The sequence below is a fragment of the Tamandua tetradactyla genome, chromosome 20 (assembly GCF_023851605.1).
Source record: "Tamandua tetradactyla isolate mTamTet1 chromosome 20, mTamTet1.pri, whole genome shotgun sequence".
Lineage (NCBI taxonomy): Eukaryota > Metazoa > Chordata > Mammalia > Pilosa > Myrmecophagidae > Tamandua > Tamandua tetradactyla.
Window position 1 is genome coordinate 30,339,715 of NC_135346.1, and position 24,834 is coordinate 30,364,548.

General features: G+C 39.6%; 1 protein-coding gene across 4 annotated transcripts in view; it reads left to right on the forward strand.

Moving 5' to 3' along the window:
• Positions 1–24,834, forward strand: part of ARHGEF37 (Rho guanine nucleotide exchange factor 37) — a 91,242-nt gene that overhangs the window by 45,680 nt on the left and 20,728 nt on the right. For all 4 annotated transcript variants that reach the window (XM_077137387.1, XM_077137389.1, XM_077137388.1 and 1 more), the window contains exons 4-8: positions 623–770; positions 13,331–13,530; positions 15,047–15,177; positions 15,877–15,981; positions 18,417–18,527. In XM_077137387.1, the coding sequence (XP_076993502.1) occupies positions 623–770; positions 13,331–13,530; positions 15,047–15,177; positions 15,877–15,981; positions 18,417–18,527 (695 nt within the window). The remainder of the gene's footprint in view (positions 1–622; positions 771–13,330; positions 13,531–15,046; positions 15,178–15,876; positions 15,982–18,416; positions 18,528–24,834) is intronic.

The window sequence follows — 24,834 nt, forward strand, 5'->3', positions numbered from 1 at the left end:
AACCAATGAATGAAATTTGCATCAGGTGCTTTACATGCATTTTTCAGTTAATCCTCAGAAATAACGCTTGGAGGTAAGTACTGCTATTGGAGAGTCAGAAGGCTCATAGGCCTGCCCCAGGTGACGAGACTGGACCAGGGCTCACTGGAGACCTCCCTGGTCCTTGCCATCTCTGACTCCAAAGCTCACACTCTCCAGCACCTGCCCTGTGCTGCCGCATGCCCTTGCCGACCAGGAATTAATAGCTGTACTTACCACACATGGCAACTGTGAAGATAAAACTGTGAAGCTAACCATCACGGGTGTGTTTGTAAACTATAGACACTACAAATGTGGGCATTATCAACATTATCACTGTAATTATAGCTACCATTTGTTAAGTCCTCACAGTATGTCATCCTGAGCTTTATTACCTCATTGTATCAATCATGACAACAACTTTATGAAACTTAGCTGAGAAAACAGGCTGAGAGATGAGGTAACTTGCCAAAGGTCACATAGCTGCTTAAGCCCAGCAGTCTGACCTCCAAACTGAAGTACTTAACCACAGAACTTACCGTCTCCAAGGAAAAAGGGAATCCACTTCAGTCTTAACATCTCCTTGATGCTTTCTCTCTTCCAGGTAACTTATTCCTGGAATACCAAGAGGAGTTAGAGCGAGTCTATAAGGTCTACTGTGCCAGCTACAACCAGGCCTTGTCGCTTCTGGAGATGCACCGGAAGGAACCAGAGCTGCAGAAGGAGATCCAGGGCATCATTAAGGCTGTGGTGTAAGATGACCAATGAGTGCTCAGTCCTCCCGCCATTGACCCCAAGCTTCACCCTTACGTGGGGCTGCTCAGGGGTGTTTCAGTATCAGTACCTGGGTCAGTTAGGTTAGACTAGGTTATGCTGCAGAGACAAACAACTCCAGAATCTCAGTGGCTTAAAACAATGAATGTTTGTATCTTTCTTAAATGCCATACTCATTACAGGTAGGCTTGGGGCTCTGCTGTGCATCATACTTTCTTTGGAACCCAGGCTGACAGCAGCCACTTTCTGGAATAGTGCCAGTAGCTGTGGCAAAAGGAAAAAGAACATGGGAGGGTCTTAAACTAGCAATTAAATGCTCCAGTCCAGAGAGGATATTCTTTACTTTTCATAATTCATTGGCCCGAGCTAATTATATGGCTTCACCCAACCACCAGGAGGCCAGGGGTACCATGTATATATACCAAGTTATATCCAAGAGAAAGATAGTATATACTTAGGTATTTAAAGATGAAACTGTCTCCCACTACCGCCCTATTCTTCTCCCTTTTCTCTTCCATGTCCTTCACTTCCATCCCTTCTGTACCATGTGTTCAGAAGGCAGAAAAGCAGAAACATTTGGTCAACTGCAATCCTGACTCCCACAGAGAAGGGCAGTGTGGTGGTGGGAACCAGGTGTTGAAAGGAACAGAGGAGGAAAGCAGGTGTATGTAACCCGGGGAGTCCTCTTCCCAGATGACGCTCTCCTGGCACATGGAAGAGAGTCTGACCAGGCCCAGGTGGCTTCTGGGCCAGAACTGGCACCAGTGGATAGAAGCTCAAGGGAGGCAGATGTAGGAAACAATTTTTTTTAATTTAAATTTTTGAATGGGAAATAGTTACATGGTTCAAAAACTCAAAAATATCCAAATTTATACAGTAAAAAACTTTCTTTTCAACTCTGTCCCTTCATTCACCGAATTATTATTCCCAATCCCAAAAGTAACTACTTTTGAATTTATGTGCAAAGGGTTCCTCTGTGCATACACAAGCAAATACAAATGTATACTCTTATTTTCTTGCCTTTCAAATGAAAGTTTGTATCTCTTTTTTTTCCTTTACACTTATAATATATTGTGGCAGTCTTTCTATTTCAATATCTCTATATATACGTACATGATCCTTTTAACAGCTGCATACTGTTCCAGGGCATGGCTGTTCCAAAGTTTATTTAACTAGTTCCTATTAATGGACATTTGGTCTGTTTATTATTAAATACAAATATTACAGTGTTCATCTATCAAAGTATATCATTTCACACAGGTGCAAGTATATGTGTAAAGTAATTTTCTAGAGGTGATATTGCTAGACCAAAGGAAATACATATTAGTAATTTTGATAAATATGGCAAAATTTCCCTCAGTAAAGGTTGTACTAGTTTACATTCCCTCCAGCAATGCCTAAGTGCCTCTTTGCCCACTACTTTACCATCAAACTGTGTTACTGAACTTTAGGACATCTGCCAATGTGACGGGTGAATAGTAGTATCTCACTATGATTCTATTTTGCATTTTTCTTATTGTGATTGAACTTGAGCTTTATGTATATATTTATGAGTCATTTGCATTTCCTTTCCTGTGAATCATTCTGTTTTAAGAAGGAATGTATCTTCCCTGGGATAAACACGCTAAATGTGGATAGATTCAGGTCATTTTCTGGAAATCATAGCAGTGTAGGATGAACAGAGGTGGTTCATTTTTTTAAATCTTATTTAGACAATCCCTTTATATCCAAGAGAAAGATAGTATATACTTAGGTATTTAAAGATGAAACTGTCTCCCACTACTGCCCTATTCTTCTCCCTTTTCTCTTCCATGTCCTTCACTTCCATCCCTTTCCCCTGAAGTCACCTTTTCAACTACCGATATCTAGCCCAGTGCTCCCCCAACCTCCATTGAAACTACACCCATTTCTCGCTTTTTTATTCGTCCCTTCCTGGACCTTAAAAACTTAGGCTTTTGCAAGGATCACTAAATCCGTATCTATAGGAGTCAGGCAGGTAACAGAAATGAGAAAGGCAAGACCCCCAACACTGGATAATAGAGAGTGGTAGAGACTGGCAAACTGGAGGGCACAGACCCTGTGTTAACAGTGCAGCTGTTATTTGGTCTGAGCTGATTATTGTTATATCAAATGGCTTTTTTGATGTAACTATTCTCCGAAATACTGTATCTTAAACAAGCATTTATTTAATTCATACTTCTGCATATTAGCTGTATATCTGGGCTCAGCTCAATAATTCTTCTGGTCGCGGGTCTGCATGATCTGGTTTGCTGATCTCGCCGGGGTACTCTTAGGTGTCCAGGACACATGAGCTGACTCAGTTCTGGCCACATGGTCTCGCGCCTTCCAGCAGGTAAGCCCAGGCTTGTTCACATAGTAGTCACAGAGTTGAGAGAGAGAGAGGCTCAGAACTAGCGCACGGTCATTCAAAATCAAGTCGTAAGGCCAGCCCTGACTTAGGGGGTGGGGAAATAGACTCTCAATGAGAGGAGCTTTCAAGTCAAACTCAAAGTGAGCTTTGAAGTCACATTCAAAGGATGATTACAGCCATTTTTGGCACACCAGACCCCCTTCCCCCCTCAGTTGCCATGTAGGAATGTGGTCCACTGTGGCCAGACGCTCTGAATTTTCCAGAGAAGCCAGAAACTTTTATGTGACATCTCACAAGTTTTCAAAGTTGGCATCTAGTTCAGACATTTTGGAAACGCTGGGCCTGTGAGCTCTGCTTGGCAACAGGCTGCTGTTTGTCACGTGCTCTGCCCTCTGGTCTTTCCCAGCCAGGCTAGCTTGGGCTTTTTTCATGGGCTCTGGAGCCAGGTTCCCTGGCAGTGGATCCAACGTTGTCCCTTTCTCATCCTGGGAGAGCCATTTTCACATCTCCAAACCTAGTTTCCTTATGTGTGAAATAATTATGGCACCTCATCGGGACACAGACTTATTGTACACAAGTGACACTCAGTAAATCACAGCTATTACAGTTACCTTGGCTGGCCAGGCAGTACATTTCTCTGAGGCTACACTGTAGTTCTCAAGTCTGTCGGTCCCAGTGCCCCCTTTTGTAATAACAAATATTAAATAAGTGTATAATCCTGAGCTATATCCTGAGATATATATAACCTACTAGATACATAGTTTAAAAAATCAGCGTGATATAACTATGATATGTAGGAGAAATAAAAGGAAAATAATTTGTAATAAAATAATATGCATTTTGATATGCAAACACTTAGAACTGCACTAAAAGATATAATGAAGCACTCAGATGTTTGCACCTACATATTATGAATAAGTTTGAGTCTAAGAAAAAAACGTATCAGAAGTCATTCTGTGCAAGAAGTAAAGAAAAATGAAAGAGTAGGGAATGGGTGGGTCTTAGACTAACAACTAGTTATGATAATATAAACTTCTGTTAGTTTTAAGAGTGCTTCGAACAGCTTCCAATACCACCTGCAAACATGGCAGTGACTCAACTCATTCAATTCAGACTTCAACGTCCTCAGTTAGGCCAGACTCTGCAGGGCAAGTACAGTCTTCTTCGGGCTGGTCTTTAGGCATAGGTCATGAGTTTAAGGACCCAGGCCACTGGCATGTCTAAATGACAGCCTAAATATTCAGGAATCCCCACCACCCCCTTGGGTTCCATAATTCAGTAGAATGACTCACAGAACTCACTGAAAGTGCTTTGCTTAAGATTATAATTTATTATTGTAAAACGGTAAAAATAAGAAGCAGCCAAAAGAAGAGGTGCATAGGGTGAAGTCTGGGAGCATGTCAAACATAGGCTTCAGTGTCCTCCCCAGGTGGAGTCAGTAAGATGTGCCCTCCAGGTGATACTGTAGAAGAGCCATCTTGTGTGAAAGCTAAACTTAATCTTATTCTTATGCACAGAAGTTAAAGTTTTAAAATACAGACAATGCCATCCTTTATCCTGTATTCTGGTTTACTTTAGTCCTAATCAGATCAACATCATTCACATCTCTAATTGAAGTCTGATCTCTTTTTCTACTTCTTTAACAGTTGCTGTATGGAGAATACTGACTTTCAGAGCTGGACAACTGTAACTCTTGAGTCTCAGGTGTCACACAGAAACTGAAAGTTCAGGGTTATACACAAAAGGCAAAAAGCAAAGCATCTCAGAACTTAGAAATAACAGTTAAAGCTCAAGAATAAATATGACTACTGTATGAACTTATAAGAATCTTCTAAGTGAAGCTATTTTCAGGAATAAAAACATTTGACAGTTGACTTATGTTGGAATCATCAACCACAGACGATAGCAGAAGTTTGGTCCTATCTCACTTTTACACATTTACCAGGGCTATATTAATTAACAGGTAGAACATAATTTACATACTTGCCTTCCTTCTCTTTTAAAGTCCCTTTTTGTTGAGGATGAAGTTCTGACTTACAGCTGACCACATATACTTTTAGAGAAACCTTAGAGCAAAGTAGTGATATACAAGTAAGTTTGGTTGTTCCATGATCTGTACCTTTTTTCTAAGAATAACTGAAGCTGTGACTAACAACATCATACTGTTGTCTGTTATAATGCTGATAAGTAACAGGATGCAACATGAACAGTGAGAAATTTATCAAGACTTTAGGAATTTATACCGTCTTTAAGCACATGAATAACATTTTACCCTTACAACTTCAGCTAACAGAAAGATAGAAAATCCCTTCAGTTATTGTTAATACTTCCCAACATTTCCTATGTGATATGTTAAACTATTTTAGCACCTCTCTTTTACAATATGAAAGAACAAATCCTTTGCAAAAGTTTTCCTTTAAGAGTGAGAAAAATTGTCTTCTGAAATAAAGAATGATAAGGTCAGCATAAACAGCAATAAGAATTTTATTCTGATGTAAAGTCTTTGTCTTCTAGACAGAGTACTCAGATGGTTAAGAACTTTTTATAACTTTTCCTTAAGACCAGACTAATATTGCAATCAGAAAACACAGTCCTGATCAGGCCTGCCTGATCCTGCATTATCTTGGTAAGAAGGTTAGTTTATCAAAGATGCATCACCAAGGCACGAGAGGAAAAACTTTCAAAGACCAGTTTGGAGTGGGAAGGGTGGTTTGGGCTTTTATAACCCCAATCAGACAAAGAAATGGCCAGGATCTAGAAGAAAGCAAAAGAGAGAGAGAGAAAACAGAAGAGGAAAAACTGTTTGGTCAACATGTCCTGTTATCTTGTGGGCCTCTCTTGTGACTATTTGGGCTTTTGATCTTGTCCTTCAAAAGGAAGGAAGGCGCTGATATTAGTTCATGTGATATTTCATTCCTGCAGGCAGAGCCAGGGAGGGTTTCTGGGAGCCATAGAAAGTTTTTCAGATAAGACCAATAGCAAACTACTTCAACAAGGACTTTTTATGCTTAAAAGGACTTCAAGGCTACTTGAGTGAAGTGATCATTAAAAAAAAAAAAGTTTCCTAGCTACTGTAGACTATACTAAATGTTTTAGCTAAAAGATTATATTGAGTATTTTTTCTATCTGTATAGTTGTCACTAACAAGCCACATTATTTTAACAAAGAGATGGCTAAACTCCAGTTTTGTATCCAGATTTGACACAAAAGCTCTTTCAAAAGATTAAAAACAGGCCTATCATATTTTTAGCCAGCATTGTCTATGACAGACAGATTTCAGGTTCACAAGCTTTCTTTCGATATCCATTCAGGTCTTGTCCTGCATGTTAAAGCCGGCCATTTTATTTTAGCACAAGCCACGCTCCCTTAGACAAGCTTATCAAATTTTAATCAGCATTGACTGCAATAAACAAAATTTCATTTTTACAAACCTGCAATTTTTTATTTATTCACTTAGGTTTTTTCCTGCACATTCTCGAGGATTAAAGCTACACAATTTTCTTTAACATCCTGTATATTTTACATACCCTCATACTTTAAGTTACCAAAAAGCTCTTTCCAAAAAGTTCTTTGATCTTTAAACTTCTTACAAAAACATAATTATTTAAAAAATTAATTTGTCAAAGTAACAACTTAATTTCATTAAACACAAACTAACTTTTTCTTACCTTAGTATAGATCTAATAAATACAATGCTAGCTTATTTTATTGGTAAGCTTGTATAAATTCAGGGAGAGCATAGCTAAGTAGAATAAAATCTGTTTGTTTCCAAAAGTCATCATAAAAACAGGAATTGGGCTAAACTTTTTTCACTGCCTTTTTTCCAGTTGCATTTGCTTTTTATTCCTCCTACTAGAGTTAAAAAAAATCTCTACTTTTGTAATATCCCCTAAATTATGAGCAATCTCAAAAGCGTATTGATTACCAAGCTCTGGAAAATATACTACAATTCTTTAACTTGTCCCAAGCATAAATCCAGGAAGATGTTTTCATAGCTCTCATGGATATTTTCTTTTACATTCTGAAATTTAGTAATTAGATGTTATTCAATTACTCCTGTCTTTATTTTTATTTTAATAACAGTTTGTTTACTACAGTTACTATTGCAAAGGTATTGTTGGGAAAAATAATTTTAATTGGGGATTTTTTTTTTTAGAGCAAACATGGCCTATTCTGCAGCATTTCTTCTGTGCCTACCATTTCTAATCTGCAAGCCCAGTAGAAAGAATTCTAAACCAAGCCCACACCTCCCCATTTTTCCACACCCAGCCCTTCCCCCATAGCTGCCTTAGCTGGTTAGCCCTTGGGAGTAGGGGTCAGTGAGACAGAAAGAATGAAGACTGATCTGTTGAACTTGATTTTAAAAGTTTTAAATGATGATAGTGGAATTTGAGATCCCTAAGGTGGCCGTAGTGTTGATGAGAGTTCCTAAGCTCTTTTTATATTTTTATTGCGAAATCTTCACACAAATACAGTCCATGCATGGTGTACAATCAGTGGCTCACAATATCATCACATAGTTGTGCATTCATCACCGTGATCGTTTTTAGAACATCTGTATCACTCCAGAAGAAGAAAAAGAAAAAAACTTATACATCCCATATCTCTTACCCCTCCCTTTCGTTGACCACTAGTATTTCAAGCTACTCAATTGTTTACCTTTTATCCTCCACTATTATTTATTTTTTATCCTTTTTTTTTTTTTTAACTCATCTGTCCATACTCTAAATAAAAGGAGCACCAGACACAGGTTTTCACAATCACACAGTCACATTGTAAAAACTATATCATTAGACAATTGTCTTCAAGAATCAAGGCCACTGGAACACAGCTCAATAATCTCAGATACTTCCCTCCGGCCACTCCAAGGCACCATGAGCTAAGAAGGGATATCTATATAATGCATAAGAATAACCTCCAGGATAACATCTCAACTCTGTTTGAAATCTCTTAGCTACTGAAACTTTATTTTGTCTCATTTCTCTTTTCCCCCTTTTGGTGAAGAGGCTTTCAGAATCCCCTGATGCTGGGTCCTGGCTCACCCCTAGGAGTCATGTCCCACTTAGGCGGGGAGAGAAGTGAGTTCACCTGCTGAGTTGGCTTAGAGAGAAAGGCCACATCTGAACAAAATAGGTTCTCTGGGGATGACTCTTATGCATAATTATAAGTAGGCTTAGCTTCTCCTTTGCAGAAATAAGTTTCATAGGGGCGAACCCCAAGATTGAGGACTCAGCCTATTGATTTGGTTGTCTCCACTGCTTGTGAGAATATCAGGAATTCCCCAAATGGGGAAGTTGACTATTTCTTCCTTTCTCCCCAGTCCCCCAAGGGGGCTTTGTGAAGTACTTCTCTTTTCACTGCCCAGATTACTCTGGGATATATTGGGGCATCACACTAATCTGTACAAACCAACAAGATCTTACACCCTATTCAAGATTCCACGTACTTACGATGTTCAACTACACTGATCATACAAGTTAAATTAGGTAATGCACTACCTAAAATATAAATTTTGCACTAAATAAATGTCTCTCCCCTTGGTCTGACCAGAAGTTGAAGTTTTAAAATATGGACCATATCATACTTTACCCTGTATTCTGATTTACCTCAGTCCTATCCAGATCAGCCTCATTCATATCTCTAGTCAAAATCTGTTCTTTCTCAAGTTTTTAAACAGTTGCTATATGGGGTAATACTGGTGTTCATAGGTTCAGAGCTCTAACTCTGAGTCTCAGGTGTCACATAAATACCCGAAATTTCAGGGAATGACCAGGTTATATACAAACAGCTAAGTATCTCATAATTTAGAAATAACAGTTACAACTCCTGAATAGCTGTGATTGCTATAAGAGTTTACAATCTGGGAACCTTTACAATAGACTCCAACCTGATAACTCATGCCCTGGACTTCAGTTCACTGAGTTTGTATATTATAGTTAGTTCATCTGAGTGAGGCATGATAGTATTTGTCTTCTTGTTTCTGCCATTTCATTCATCATATAGTCCTTGACATTCATTTGCCTGGTTGCACACCTCAGAAACTAAGCTCTTTTAATTGTTGCCAATTATTGGATCTATTTCACTTAAAGCTGTGACCTGGAAAATTGGAAAAGTCTTTACCCTTTCCTGAGGCTGTCCTCTACTGCCTTCCAGAAATTCCAGGCTGCAATTTTCTTTCTTATATCCAGGTTTATTTATAGTAATTACAAGTACTAAGGTTTTGAACCCTGGTAACTAGAGGTTTTTTCTTTCTTTCTTTTCTTTTTTTTAGACTCCAGGAGTACTAATTTCTATATAAATTATATATATGATTTATATATTTTATGTATTTATATGTGAGCATATATCTATATGTTCATTTATCATTAAGCAATTTGAATAGAGCGCATTTAAGAACTTTTGTTTTTCAATTTGGTGTTACTATCCAGAGGTAGGAAAATGTACATTGCATGAACAGATACAAATAGAAAGTGAGACACACAAAAAAAGCCCAGAAACATAGAAATATAAAACTCACTAATTTGAACCCTACTTTTTCTTCATTTTCTGGTATGCTTGAATATTACCCCAATTTGGGCTTCCTCCTTTCCTGATTTCTTAGTTGCTTGGTTACCAGGTGCAAGTGGAACAGAAGAAGGAGTTAATAAAAGTTCTGCTAGATCCTTCGGATTCGAATCAGGGGGGACATTTTTCTCTGCTAATTTTTACAGGTAAAATTTTATGTTTTCTTATCAACATTGATTGCTGAGAGAGACAAATAAAGGATTGAACATACATCATCTCATCCCATTTCTGCTCTCTCTGGCAGAAGAACTCTAATACAGTGTTCTTTTCTATAGAGCTATTCTCAGGCTATTTCTCTCCTGATTCTCCTAAATTGTATTAAGACTAGACTGTGTTGTAGAAATAAACTAATTTTTTTCATAGGCTTTTAACTAAAATCTTTCCAGTTTTTCGAAATATAGCCCATAAGTCTATATACAAGAATGCTATTAGAATTAGAACTTTCCATTTTGAAGAATTGCTCTAATCCATAACCAATTAAAACACTTGAACAATTACAATTGCAGTAGCATGCCAATTAACAGATTTAGACAGATGCTCAATATGTATATATTTAAGTAACATACCAATTAATAATTAGACTGAACACACCAAATAATTAAATAGGCATTAACATTTACTGTACATTTACTATACCTAAGTAACATACCAGTTAACAGTTAAACAGGCATCATACACTTACTTAATTTCATTAAATGCCAATGAATTGTTGGATTACTTGTTTTCTGGGAGTATAATCAACAGACAAACTCAGGTCAGGGCCTCGAACCCTGAAAACAGAGAGGTGTAGAGGTCAGAGCAAGGGGGGTCGTGCTGGAAGTGGGACTGGGCCTTAAGCCCAGGTCCAGGGTCTCGAACCACCACACTAACTTCCTGATCCACTTCTACCTTGATGACTGCTTACGTGGTCAGATGTTCAGACTTAGACTGGAAACTGTTTTTCTTTGAAGCTTTTTAAGGCACTGAGGGTCTGGAGTGCTGAGAGACTTGAGAAAAACCTACAAAAGCCTCAATACCCATGTTTACCTGTCCAGCTGGGGCTCCCAAGCTTCTGACAGTCAGACTTCTTAGGAATATTTGTCCCTTCTTGCGCCACCAGACTGATACCGATCAAAGGTGGTGGGATCTCTACCCGATGCTCTCAAATGACCAATTCCTGATGCACCAGGTTTCACAGAGAGAATACGCTAGAAAGTAAAAAGAAATATGTATATGATGATTCAGTTGTTGTGATCATGTGTTGAATCCTAACTTCTTAGTTACAGAAGAGTTGGAGGCTGGGCCCTGACACCTCGCAGGAAGCCCTGCCTTAGGTAGTACCATCCGAATGGTGACGTAGTCCAGGGTGGAAGATATTACCTTATGGAGCAGATCAATCTAGAGCAAGGTGCCACTGATTCCAGAATGACAGCTCCAGCAGCTTGGAGAAGGCAAATAATCTTTCTTTCCCCTTACTGGCTATTTTGTGTTTGTTTTATAAAAATGATGCATGGTCATTGAAAAAAAAGGTCAAACAATACATAAGTATATAAGGTAAAAAGTAAAAGTCTGCCTTCTCTTGTTTTCCTGTTTCCCCATCCTTCTCCCTGGAAGTTAACATTTTCCTTCCAAATTTTCTTCTATATACTGACACACAGTTTTTTAAAGGGGCTCATCCTATAATGCTGCTCTAGAACTTATTTTTTTCACTTAACCGTGGACATGAATAGCTTTTCATGACAATCTGAATAATTCTTCTGTGTTCTTTTAAGTGTCAGCATAGAGTTGCTTCCAGGGCAACTCATAGACTATAGTTCATTTGGCCATTCTCCTTGTAATGGATATTCAGGTCGTTTCCAATTTTTTTGCCATCATAAATACAGTAGCCTTTATTCTTGCTCATTTGAGCTGGTATTTCATTGGGTAGATTTCTGAAGTGAAATAGATGGAGCAAAGGGTTTGTACATTTATTTCCCAAATTGCTAAATTGCTTTCCAAAAAGATCTTGCTTTCCTCACACTCTGTCCCGGGTATTATCTTTCAATTTTTGTAGCCTTTTTGAAAGGCTAAATGAAAAGTTTTCTCTAAATGACCCTCAAAAGGCAATAAATGTGAGAGGCTGCTTTGATTCTGTAACAACTCCTTGGTGATTGTGGAAAAGGAATGTAATCATCTGTTTGAGGGCCTCCTGCCCTCTGATTTGTGGAATGACAGTTGTCCCCATGAAGCATTTGGCCCTTGCCCATGGAAGCTAAGCCCGGAGGACTGAGTTTTGAAAATAGCTAGTTATTATGTCCACATCCCCTGCCCATAGTCGGCCAGACTCCAAGCAGGGCTTGGTGAGAACAGCCGGTCAGCGTAGGCACGTCCTGAAGCTGCTCTCTGCCCTTCCTTCCATTCCCTGCAGCTCCAAGGGGGCTCCCATCTGCCTTCCTATTCTTAGCCTCATAGTTGACCTTTTTTGGACGTTTGGTCTGGAGATTTTTCTTTAGGAAGAGGAGCAAGAAGCTAAGGATGGGGCCAGATCCTGGGCAGCACTGGTGAGTCTTCTTGTAGGAAGAAAAGGTTTCAGAGAAACCCAGTGAGTTTCTCTGAAGACTAGCCAGAGGAAAGGAAAGACTGCTGCAGCCTTTTCTCTGATTTGGGGGATTCTTCCTGTGAAGTCTGGTTAACTTCTTGAAGTTATATGACAGGGAATAGTCATCAACACCTGGAAGGGACCTTAATGCCATTAGTTCCAGCACTTCCTTTTTTCAAAATTTTTTTGTAATGAAAAAAATTCAGACTAATAGAATAATATAATGACCGCTCACATATCTATCTCCTAAATTAGCAATGTTAACATTTTGCTGTGTTTACTTCATCTATTTTTATGCAGACTATTTAAGGTAAATTACAGATATTATGGACTTTCTTGCCTTTAAATATTTTAAATGCATCTCTAAAATTTAAGTTACTGGTTTTTAAAAAACTCTTTTTTAAGAAGCAGCAGAGCCATCTCCTTAGTTGAAATATCACATGGATCCCTAATGTGTAGAGTTGTGTTTGGAACCTGTCTAAACGGAGATATCAAGTTTGTAGTTGAATATGTGAGTCTGCAGCTCTGGGTAGAAGTCAAAGGTGGTAATCTGGGTTTGGGATGTATTTAAAACCATGGGACTGGATGAAATGAGGCTCTCATCCAGTACATGGAGAGAGAGGGAGGAGAGGAGTCCCAGGGTACTCCAACATTGGAGAGAGGCCCCAGAGGAGGCTGAGAAAGTGGCCTGTGGAATATGAAGTGAGAACACAGAGGCCGTCTCTGGGATTAAAAGATGCAAGTATTTAAAGAAAGGCAGTGTTGAGTTGTTGAGAAGATTGTATAAGCTGAGGCTAGAGAACTGACCATGAATTTGGTTTAGAGGGGGGAATCGAGACCCAGAAAGGGGATAAACTCAGTATAGACAGTGACTGTCTACCATGTAGACTCTCAAGTTATGGAAGAGGACACTGAAGACCCAAGAGGGAGGGCAGCCTGCCTGAGATCATGCAGCAAGTTAAATGGCAGAGCTAGGAGTAGAGCCCAGGCCCTCTGGTGCCCCAAAGGGTGGGTTTTACCTACCTAACGCCAGCCTTCTCCCTCAGGCCGCAAGCTGGACCCTCAGGCCTCAGTTTTTTATTGGTAATACCTCTGCAGAGGATTACTAAGTACCCATTGCTGCTGCAGAAAATCCTGGAGAACACACTCCCTGATGCCAGTGCCTACCCTGTCCTTCAGAGGGCTACCTCTGCCCTCCAGGACGTGATCGCCAACATCAATGAGTACAAGAGGCGCACAGAAGTGGGTAAGGACTTGGGGTATTTAGGGAATACATCAGTGAGAATGCATCCAGTTACAGAACACTTATCTCAACCTGGCTTCACCAATAGAGAAAATGTGGCTTATGTAACTACAAGCTCAGAGGTAATGTGAGTTTTAGGTAGGGTTTGATCAGGGTGCTGGCTCCATTTGCTTTTGTTCTCGAGGCTCTGCTCTTTACTGTATGACAGCTTCATCTTCAGGCTAGCTTCCTTGAAGTAGTAAAATACTATACTTATTGCTGTTCCAGTCCTCACATCTGCACAGCATGCCCCTCAGGCTAAGGACTTTTCTGCCCTTAGCCATTAAAATGAAATCTGAGAGAGTTATTGCTGAATGGATATGGTATTTCTGTTTGGAATGATGAAAAAGTGCTGGAAATGATGGTGATGGTTACATATCATTCTGAATGTACTTATTGCCACTGAATTGTACCCTTAAAAATGATTTAAATGATAAATTTTATGTATATTTTACTACAGTAAAAAAAGAAAAACTAAACAATAAAAAATTAAAACTGAGCTTCACTTGGGTCATGTGCTCACCTTGAAGCAGTCACCGCATTAGGGAATTGTCATGTGTTGATTGGCTTAGGCCTGTGTTATGTGCCCATCTTTGAACCAATCACTGTGGCCAGTATGTGATGATGCAGATTGGCTTACACCAGTCAGTACATATTCATAGAGATCTATGTCATCCAAGCGCAGGGTTGCAGCACCTTGGAGGATAAATGAAGTCAGTGCTGCAGAGGTAAAGACCACTTATGTCCAGGGGAAAATTCTGCCTCTTGGTTATTAACACAGAAAAGTTTGGAAAATAAAGTGGTATTCGAAGTATAGAGAAATTCAGTTGCACACTAGGACAATATAATAATGATGATTTAGCTACTGTTTATAATGCCATGTCTTTTCATTCATTATCTTATTTAATCTTTACAACAATCTCCTGAGGTTGGTACCATTGCCCCATTTCGCAGAAAGTAAAATGAGAGCTTTAAGTCATTTACTCCAAGTCTCAGAGCTGGTAGCAGAGCCAAGTTTTAAACTCTTCACCACCATACCACGTGGCTTCTGCAGCTTTGGATCTCACCCCTTCCTTTTCCATCTGGGTCGAGAGGTGACAGATCAGTAGAAAGAACACTGAGCCAGGAGTTGGTAAGTGAGTTTCCCAACTTGGCCTGGCTAAAACTGACCCAGGGACCTTGGGTGAGTCACCTCTCCCTTGAATCCTTCTTCTTTAGAAGGTACATCAGCAATCCTGTGAAGTGGCTAGCCTCATTTTACAGATGAGGGAACTGAGGCCCCAAGAAGTGGCTGCTTGCCAAAGACAAGCTAACAAAAAGCTCTTCACTGACAGATGGACTCAGACCTTGGGCGGAGAACTCTGGCCCTGTGCTTTACCCACACCATTTGCTATTCTAATTGGACGTGATCCTGGCAGGGGAGCCTGCTTGCCTGGGCCAGTGTTGGACAATGAGCTTTCCCTCTTCTCTGTTGGTGCAGCCTCCAAGTACACCAAGGTGGAGCAGCTGAGCCTGCGGGAGCGGCTGGCCCGCATCAATGCTCACACCCTCTCCAAGAAGACCACCCGGCTCAGCCAGCTGCTGAAGCAGGAGGCGGGGCTAGTGCCCAAGGTGAGTATGGCATGGGAGTTGGAGTTCTGCATGCCCCAGCTTCTCCCAAGGGGTAAGACCCCGTGCAGTGGTGGGAAGAGGGGAGGGGAGGTAGAACACTGGAGGTGGTAGGTGCTATTAGACTCCTTTGGGAGATGAGGAAACAGAAGCCCAGGAAATGAGGTGACTTCCCAGCATTGCACAGCCAGGAAGAGGCAGAGTTGGGACTCCAACCTGATTCTGAAAACCAGTGTAGGGATTTCTCCAATGGGTCTTGTGCTACTCTTCTTCTGGAGCCTCTTTACATAGGTAGGAGACCTAGTCTCTGGGTCTGGGCAAGGAACCAGCCTTGAATATCTACTAGGAGTGGCTCAGGTTGATTGAGTGCTTACTCCTCCTCACAGTGAAGTGGTGGTTCTTATTATTCCCATTTTGCAGATGAGAAGACAGAGGCTTAGAGAGTGTAAAATGTTTGCCCAGTATCATCTAGTTAGGAGGTGAGCGAACCAGAACTCACAGGCTTGTGTGTCTGATTCCATGGTCCAGATGCAGAACTACCAAGCTTAACTGTGTGCTCAGCTTTGGGGCTGGAGGAACAGCTGTGATGGGTGGGTCTGTGGAAAAGTTGGCCCTAGGAAAGATTCAGATGTGAGTGCTTGGTGCCCATCATCCCCATGTATGTCTTCTCAGTCCCTACATGCATGGCTTTGACCCTTTCAGACAAAGGACAAGGAATTTGATGACCTGGAAGAGAGGTTCCACTGGGTGTCGCTGTGTATAACTGAGCTGAAGAACAATGTGGCTGCTTACCTGGACCACATGGAGGTGAGTTTATGGGTGGGGCTCTGGAATGTGCTCACTGGGTAGCAGGCATGTGAGGTCCATTGGGCAACTTGGCAAAGGCATCAGTTGCAGGAACCAAATGGATGAGGTCATCCAGTCTCTGGCTGCAGGCCAGAAGAGGGGCCATTGGCAACATTCCTTGGCCAACAGTCCCCTAGACTGGGGCGGGGGCAACTCCTGAGCCCATTGGGTTTTCGGGGGCAGGTTCCCTGAGGGCAATGTGAAAGCATACTAGGGTCTGACTCTGCCAGATCAGCACCTAGAGTAAGGGTCACAAACTCAGGTGCCTAAGGGGTCAGGCAGATAATATCATCGAGTGAAATGAACAGGTATGTGAATGAGGCAAATAGGAGCCTAACGTCTAACAGACTGTTTATGAGACTTTTTCAGTAGAATTAAACATATAATAATATTTGGATTTAGAATGAAAGAATGAGTGAACAAATGTATAAAATCTAAACAAGGCAGCCATTACTTGGTTCTGCCAGGTTGTTGCTAAGTGAGAATGTGGACCCAACATGGCCAAGCTGTTCTGATTTTAAGGAAAAACAAAACAAAACAAAAACCTGCAAATTCAGACTTTTAGATGACATCTTTTGATTTGTAAATGTGAGCAACCAATTTAATAAACATTTAAATGTCATGCAGACCCATGAAAACATTCTCTACACTGCACTCAGTCCATTGGGCCACCAGTTCGCATGCCCAGCCAGCATCTCCTTGCACCCAAATCTCCATTTCATTTTTGTTATCACCTGACGCTGACACACTCTGTCCACTCTGCCCCATTTATGTGGTTTTGTTCTCAGCCACATCCATTTGCACAAACCACCTGGGTCAGAGATGATGATGGGATCTTTGGATCCTGGGATCTTGGCCGGCATTGATAGAAGCATATGAAAGAAGGGAGGTTGTGGTTCCACTCTCCCTGTGTGGGTCAAAGCACCCTGCTTGGTCCTGCTTTCTTGGCCCCGAAGTTCAAGGAACTGAGCAGCAAGAGGCCCTGTTTATAGCACAGTGAGCAGAAAGGAGAAGACCCTCAGAGCCTTGTCATGGAAGAGAAGGCAGGAAACTGAAGGTATTTGGCCTTGAGAGATAGAAACCAGGGTGACGTGAGCGATAAGTCTGGCTTTGCAGGGTCAGATAGAGATTTGGAGGCATCATGGCTTCATTTCCTTAGACCAAGGACTTACCCAACAGTTGAGAGATATGGTGTCAAACATGGAATCACATAGTAAGAAAGTGATTCTCTCTTTAATCCCCAAGTCAAGAAAAAGCCTCTTTTTCTGGTATGTCATTATCACAGCAGAGCACACCTCAAGCTGAAAGTCTTCAGCAGACAGAGATATACAGCAAGAATTTTAAAATAGTGATTTGTTTTTATAGTGATTACACATCTAGTTATGGCAACTATTACTGGTTTTCTCTTCATGTAGAGTCATGAAGTTTGTTTGCATTGATTTAAATAGGAAAAGTTAGTTGATTTAAAGATAAATGTTAATAGAACACATGGAATATAGATATAGGAAAAATCACTAAGGTTGTATGCACATGTGTGAAGTTTGGGAAACACTGAAATAGGGATAAAGGCTTTGGCTCAATTTAAGGAGGAACTTTCTAATCATCCATGTTGTCCAAGGATAGAATAGACATGTGTTCCCCTATTCTAAACAACCTGGAGGTGTGTAGAGAGGTGTGTAAAGAGGTGTGTAGAGGGACTAAACAGCCTCTTCCAGGGCATGGTATGGGAGTATTCTAGTTTGCAAGCTGCCGGAATGTAATATACCAGGAATGGAATGGCTTTTAAATAGGGGGAATTTATTAAGTTGCAAATTTACAATTCTAAGCTCATGATAATGTCCAAATTAAAGCAAGGCTATAGAAATGTCCAATCTAAGGCATCCAGGGTAAGATACCTTGGTTCAAGAAGGCCGATGGAGTTCAGGGTTTCTCAACTGGAAAGGCACATGGTGAACTTGGCGATGTCTGCTAGCTTCCTTTGCAGGCTTCTTGTCTCATGACACTCACCCAGGGGCATTTTCCTTATTCTCCAAAGGTCTCTGGCTACATGGGCTTTCTTGGTTCTCATGGCTCTCTTGGGGCTCTTTCCCAAATGTTTCCTCATTTAAAGGATTCTGGTAAACTATTCAAGAATGGGGGGAGTCACATCTCCCTCTAATCAAAGGTTAATACCCACAGTTGGGTGTGTCACATATCCATGGAGATAACCTTATCAAGTTTCCACTCTGCAGTGCTGAATAGGAATGAAAAGAAGAGGCTGCCTCCACAAGATGAATCAGGCTTAAAACATGGCTTTTCTGGGGTACACAATCCTTTCAAACTGGTACAGAGGGATTCAGGCATAAGATGGCAAAGACAGGCTGTGACTGGGTGTCTCTTCTTTGTCCTGGGGCCAGGCCTCCCTCAGCTTTAGGCCACATGAATATGATCTGGACATCTCCGAAGGGCCCGTGGCACAATACTGCCACTTGGCGAGAGACCTTCAGCTCGGGACCTTCCTGCAGCTGGTAAGTGCAACTTTTCCTTTCTCCTTCCTTTGTTAGGCAGATAGCAGTGCCTAGGAGAATAATGTTTAGAAGGCAAACACTTTGCATGGTTGTCACATCCAGGCTTTCCCTGGGTAGTCTGCAGTCAGACATCATTACTGGTGCCTTTTACTGATAAAAGTAGCCCCAGCTAACGTTTATTGAATCTCACTATCTGTTAGCGCTGTTCTAAGTCCTTTACATCCATTAGCTCATCGCATCCTCATAACGTGGCTTTGGCTTTCCAGGTGGATGTGATTAGTAGCTCCATTTTGCAGATGAGGGCTTGAGGCTCAGAGAGGGGGTCCCCCCAGATTATACAGTGGGTCTGTGGGAAGCTAGGTTCTGAGCCCCAAAGACTATGTTTTTTTGTTCTGATTTAATCTGGCTTTTTATTTAAACATTTTTTTTTCAGTTAGAGAAGTTATAGGTTTACAGAAAAATCATGTAAAATATGCAGTGTTCCCACATACCCCTGCCCCTGTTATTAACACTTTGCATTAGTGTGGTACCTTTGTTACAGATGATGAAAGAGTAAGTGTAGTATTAACCATAGTCCATAGTTTATGTTAGGGTGTATTTTTTTCTCCATAATAATAGGAATTATTAACAGTGCATTAGCGTGATACATTTGTTATGATTCATGAAAGAACATTTTTATAATTGTTCTATTAACCATGGTCCTTCATTTATAGTAGGGCTCACGGTGTTGTACAGTCCTATGTTTTCTCTTTTAATTTTTATTCTACTAATGTATATTCAACCTAAATTTTCCCCTTTTAACCACATCCTCATACATAATTCCGTGCTGTTAATTATATTTGTGTTGCTACCATCACCACCATCCATTTCCAAAACTTTGCAATAGATTTCTGTACAAATTAAGCATTGACTCCCCATTCGCTACTTTCATCCTGTCCTCTGGTAATCTATATTCTAGATTCTAACTCTATGCATTTGCTAATTCTAATTATTTGATATCAGGGAATATTTGTCCTTTAGTGTCTGGCTTATTTCACTCGACATGATGTCTTCAAGGTTCATCCATATTGTTGCATGTATCAAGATTTCACTCTTTTTTGAAACGGAATAATATTTCATTGTATATATAGATCACATTTTATTTATCCATTCATCAGTCGATGGACACTTAAGTTGCTTCCACATCTTGTGGCAATTTTTAACACCACTATGAATATCATTGTACAAATATCTGTTCAAGTCTCAAGTCTTTTGGGTATATACCTACTAGAGTGATGCCAGATCATATGGTAATTCTGTATTTAGCTTTCTGAGAAAACGTCAAACTGTCTTCCACAGTGGCTGCACCATTTTATATTGCCACCAGTAATGAATGAGCATGCTTCTTTCTCCACATCCTTTCCAACACTTCAAATTTTATGTTTTTTTTAAAATAATAGCTATTATAATGAGTGTGAAATGGTATCTCATTGTGGTTTTGATCTTCATTTCCGTGATAGCTAATGATGTTGAGCATCTTTTCATGTTCTTTTTAGCCATTTGTATGTCTTCTATGGAGAAATATCAATTCAGGCTTTTGCCCATTTTGGAATTGGGTTGTTTGATCCTGAAGTTGCTTCCCTATATTTTCTTCTAGGAGTTTTATAATCCTGGTTCTTATATTAGGTCTTTGACCCATTTTAAGTTAGTTTTTTTTTTTTTATGGTATGAGATGGGGGTCTTCTTTCATTCTTCTGCATATAGATATCCAGTTCTCCCAGCACCATTTGTAGAAGAGACTATTCTTTCTCCCCAACTTCTATGATTTGTTTCAATTCTCTTTCTTACTAGGTGCCACCTTATTTTTCAATTCTTGGATCCATCCTGACTTACAGCAGCTGGGTCCCTGCATCACTCCCTTTTTCATTCCGTGAGGCTTTTCTGCCCCCATTTTCTTCCCCATTAGAGTATTCTGCCCCAAGGACCCAGATGTGGTCAATACAGAAAGGTCCATTTTGCATTTAGGTGCTCCAGTAAACAGAGACCTGATTGAGTGTGCACACCTCTTTTTTTGGGGGAGTGTGCACACCTCTTGCTAACAGTTCTGCAGTGGTTTCACTCTCGTTTTTTTTCCCCTGGGAACCCCCCTTTTTTTTTGCCTAGTTTATTGAGATATCTTCACTTACTGTATATTCCATCCAAAGTATATAATCAGTGTGTCTTAGTATTATCACTTAGTTGTGCAGTCATCATTACACTCAATTTTAGACCTTTTTCCTTGTTCCAAAGAGACAAATAAAAAATAAACACACCAAAAGAAAACCTGAAACACCCCATATCTCTTATCCCCCCCATTATTGATCCCTAGTATTAGTGTAGTACACCTGTTACTGTTGATGAAAGAATATTAAGGAATTACAGTTAACTATAATCTATAGCTTGCAATAGATAATTTTTTCCCAATATATCACTCTGCTATTAACTCTTTGTACAAGTGTTGTACCTTTGTAGTAGTTCATGCAAGAACTTATTTATATTTGTAGTGTTAATCAGTGACATACATGATTTTAAACAACTACTTTCAACCAAATTCAACTACAGTACAGTACTATTACTTATAATCCCAATAATGAGCTACCATCACCTCTATCCATTTCCAAACTTTTAAGTTCAACCTTGTTAACAATTCTGTACATATTGGATGACAGCTCCCCTTCTTTAGCTTCTGTCTATCTCTAAACACCCTATAGTCTATGTTTTAAGACTCTGAATTTACATATTCCAGTTAGTTCCTATTAGTGAAATCATACAATATCTGTCCTTTTGCATTTGACTTATTTCATTCAGCACTGTATCCTTAAGGTTTATCCATGTTGTCACATGCTTCTGGATCTCATTCCTTCTTACTGCTGCATAATATTCCATCATATCTGTATATACATACCACATATCCACTCATCTGTTGATGGGTACTTGGATTGTTTCCATCTTTTGGCAATTGTGAATAATTCTGCTATGAGCATGCATGTGCAAATGTCTGTTCGAGTCCTTGCTTTCAGCTTTTCTGGGTGCATACCGAGTAGTGGAATTGCCAAGTCCTAGTGCAACTCAGTATTTAGTTTTCTGAGAACTGCTCCACTGTCTTCCACAGTACCTGTACCATTTTACATTCCCACCAGCCGTGAATAAGTGTTCCTATTTCTCCACATCCTCTCCAACATTTGTAATTTCCTGCTTGTTTAATAGTGGCCATTTTTATAGGTGTGAGATGATATCTCATTGTGGTTTTGATTTGCATTCCCCTAACAGCTAACGCATATGTACATCTTTCCATGTGTTTTTAGCCATTTGTATTTCTTTTTCAGAGAAGTATCTATTCATATCTTTTGCCCATTTCATAATTGGGGTGTTTGTCCTTTTATTGTTGTATAGTAGAATTTCTTTATATATATTGGATATCAAACCCTTATCAGATATATGGTTACCAAATATTCTCTCCGTTTGAATTGGCTGCCTCCTCACTTTTTTGACCAAGTCCTTTAAAGCACAGAAGTTTACAATCTTTAGGAGTTTCCATTTATCTATTTTTTCTTTTGTTGCTTGCGCTTTGGGTGTAAGGTCCAAGAAGTTACCTCCTATCCTAGGTCTTGAAAATGTCTCCCTATATTTTCCTCTAAAAATTTTATGGTACTAGTTCTTATATTTTGGTCTTTGATACGCTTGAAGTTAATTTTTATATAGAGTATGACTTAGGTGTTCTCTTTCATTCCTTTGGATGTGAATATCTAATTCTCTCAATACCATTTATTGAAAAGGCTGTTCTGTCCCAGTTCAGTATATTTGGGGCCCTTGTCAAAAATCAATTGACTGTAGATCTGAGGGTCTATTTCTGAACCCTCAGTTCAACTCCATAGATCAGTGTGTCTGTGTGTTGTGTTAATATCATGCTGTTTTGACCACTGTGGCTTTATAATAAGCTTTAAGTCAGAAAGTGTAAGTCGTCCCACTTTGTTCTTCCTTCTTAGGATGTTTTTGGCTATTTGAGGTCCTTTTCTTTTCCAAATAAGTTTGATAACAAACTTTTCTAAGTCTTCAAAGTAGGTTGTTTGAATTTTGATTGGTATTGCATCGAATCTGTAGGTCAGTTTGGGTAGAATTGTCATCTTAATGACATTTAGCCTTCCTATCTATGAACATAGAATGTTTCTCCATCTATTTAGGCCTTCTTAGATTTCTTTTAGCAATGTTTTGTGGTTTTCTATGTAAGGGTCCTTTACATCCTTGGTTAAGTTTATTCCTAGATACTTGATTCTTTTAGTTGCTATTGTAGAATGGAAATTTTTAATTGCCTCTTCGATTAGGTTATTACTAGTGTTTAGAAATACTAGTGGTTTTTATGCATTAATCTTGTATCCCACCACTTTGCTGAATTTATTAGCTGAGATAACTTTGTCATAGATTTCTTGGATTTTCCAAATATAAGATCATGTAATATGCAAATAATGAGATATTTACTTCTTCCTTTCCAGTTTAGATGCCTTTTTAATTTTTATTTTTCTAGCCTAATTGCTGTAGCTAGAACTTCTAGCATAATGTTGAATAACACTGGTGACAGTAGGCATCCTTGTCTTGTTCCTGATCTTGAGGAAAAAAAGGCTTTCAATCTCTCACTGAAGGTTTTCAATCTCTCGCTGTGGAGTACGATGTTGGCTGTTGTTTTTTCATATATGCTCTTTATCATATTGAGGGAATTTCCGTTGATTCCTTCCTTTTGAGGTATTTTATCAAAAAAGGATGCTTAGTTTTGTTAAATGCCTTTTCAATGTCAATTGAGATGCTCATGTGATTTTTATCTTTCAATTTGTTAATGTGTTGTATTACATTAGTTGATTTTCTTGTGTTGAACCACCCTGGCATGCCTGGAATAAGCCCCTCTTGGCTGTGGTGTATAATTCTTTTAATGTGTCTTTGGATTCACTTTGCAAGTATTTTGTTGAGAGTTTTTACTTCTATATTTAATAGGGAAATTGGTCTTTTGTTTTCCTTTCTTGTAGTATCTTTATCAGGTTTTGATATTAGAGTGATGTTAGCTTCATAGAATGAGTTAGGTAGTATTTCCTTTTCTTCATCTTTTTTGAAGAGTTTGAGCAGATTTGCTATTGATTCTTCTTGGATTGTTTGTTAAAATCAACTGTGAAGCCATCTGGCTCTGGGATTTTCTTTGTAGGGAGGTTTTGATGACTGATTGTATCTCTTTATTTGTGATTCATTTGTTAAGGTCTTCTGTTTCTTCTTTTTAAAAAATAATATTTTTATTGACTAATCTTCACACATATACAGTCCATACATGGTGTATAATCAGTGGCTTAGAATATCATCACATAACTGTGTATTCATCACCATGATCATTTTTAGAACATTTACATCACTCCAGAAAAAGAAATAAAAAGAAAAAAGAAAAAACTAATATGTCCCATATTCCTTATCCATCCTTCTCATTGACCGTTAGTATTTTAATCTACCTAATTTAATTTATTTTACCCCTTATCCCCTGTGTTAGTTTGCAAGTTGCTGGAATGCAATTATACCAGAAGTGGAATGGCTTTTTAAAAGGGGAATTTAATAAGTTACAAGTTTACAGTTCTAAGCCTATAAAATTGTCCAAACTAAGGCATCCAGGGAAATACACCTTAATTCAAGGAAGTCTGATGGGTCAGGAACACCTCTGTCAGCTGGGAAGGCACATGGCTGGCATCTGCTTGTCCCTTGCTCCTGGGCTCTGTTGCTTTCAGCCTCTGTTCCTGTGGGGATTCCTTATTTTGCTTCTCTGGGGCTGGCTCCCATCTCTTGGCTTCCCTCTGCTCTCTCCAGGTTCTGGCTTGCTTAACATTTCACGGCGATGTCTTCTGGGCTCCAAGCATCTCCAAACATCCAGATCTCTGTTCTCCACTTGTTGGCATCTGTGGAGATGCTCTGCTTTAGTTCTGCTCTGAAGTTTCTGCCAGCTTTGTCATTTCTGTCAGCTTTTTCTCTGTCAGCTCTGAGGTTTCTGTCATTTCTGTCTTTTCTCCAAAATATTTCTCTTTTAAAGGAGTCCGGGAAACTAATCAGGACCCACCTGTGGATTCACATCTTCAGCTAATCAAAAGGTCACACACACAATAGGGTGTATCACATCTCTGTGGAGAAAATCTAATCAAAACTTTCCAACCTACAGTGTTGAATTAGGATGAGAAGAAATAGCTGCCCCACAAGTTTGGATCAGGATTAAAACATGACTTTTCTGGGGTATATGATACTTTCAAGTCAGTGCATTCCCCCTATTATT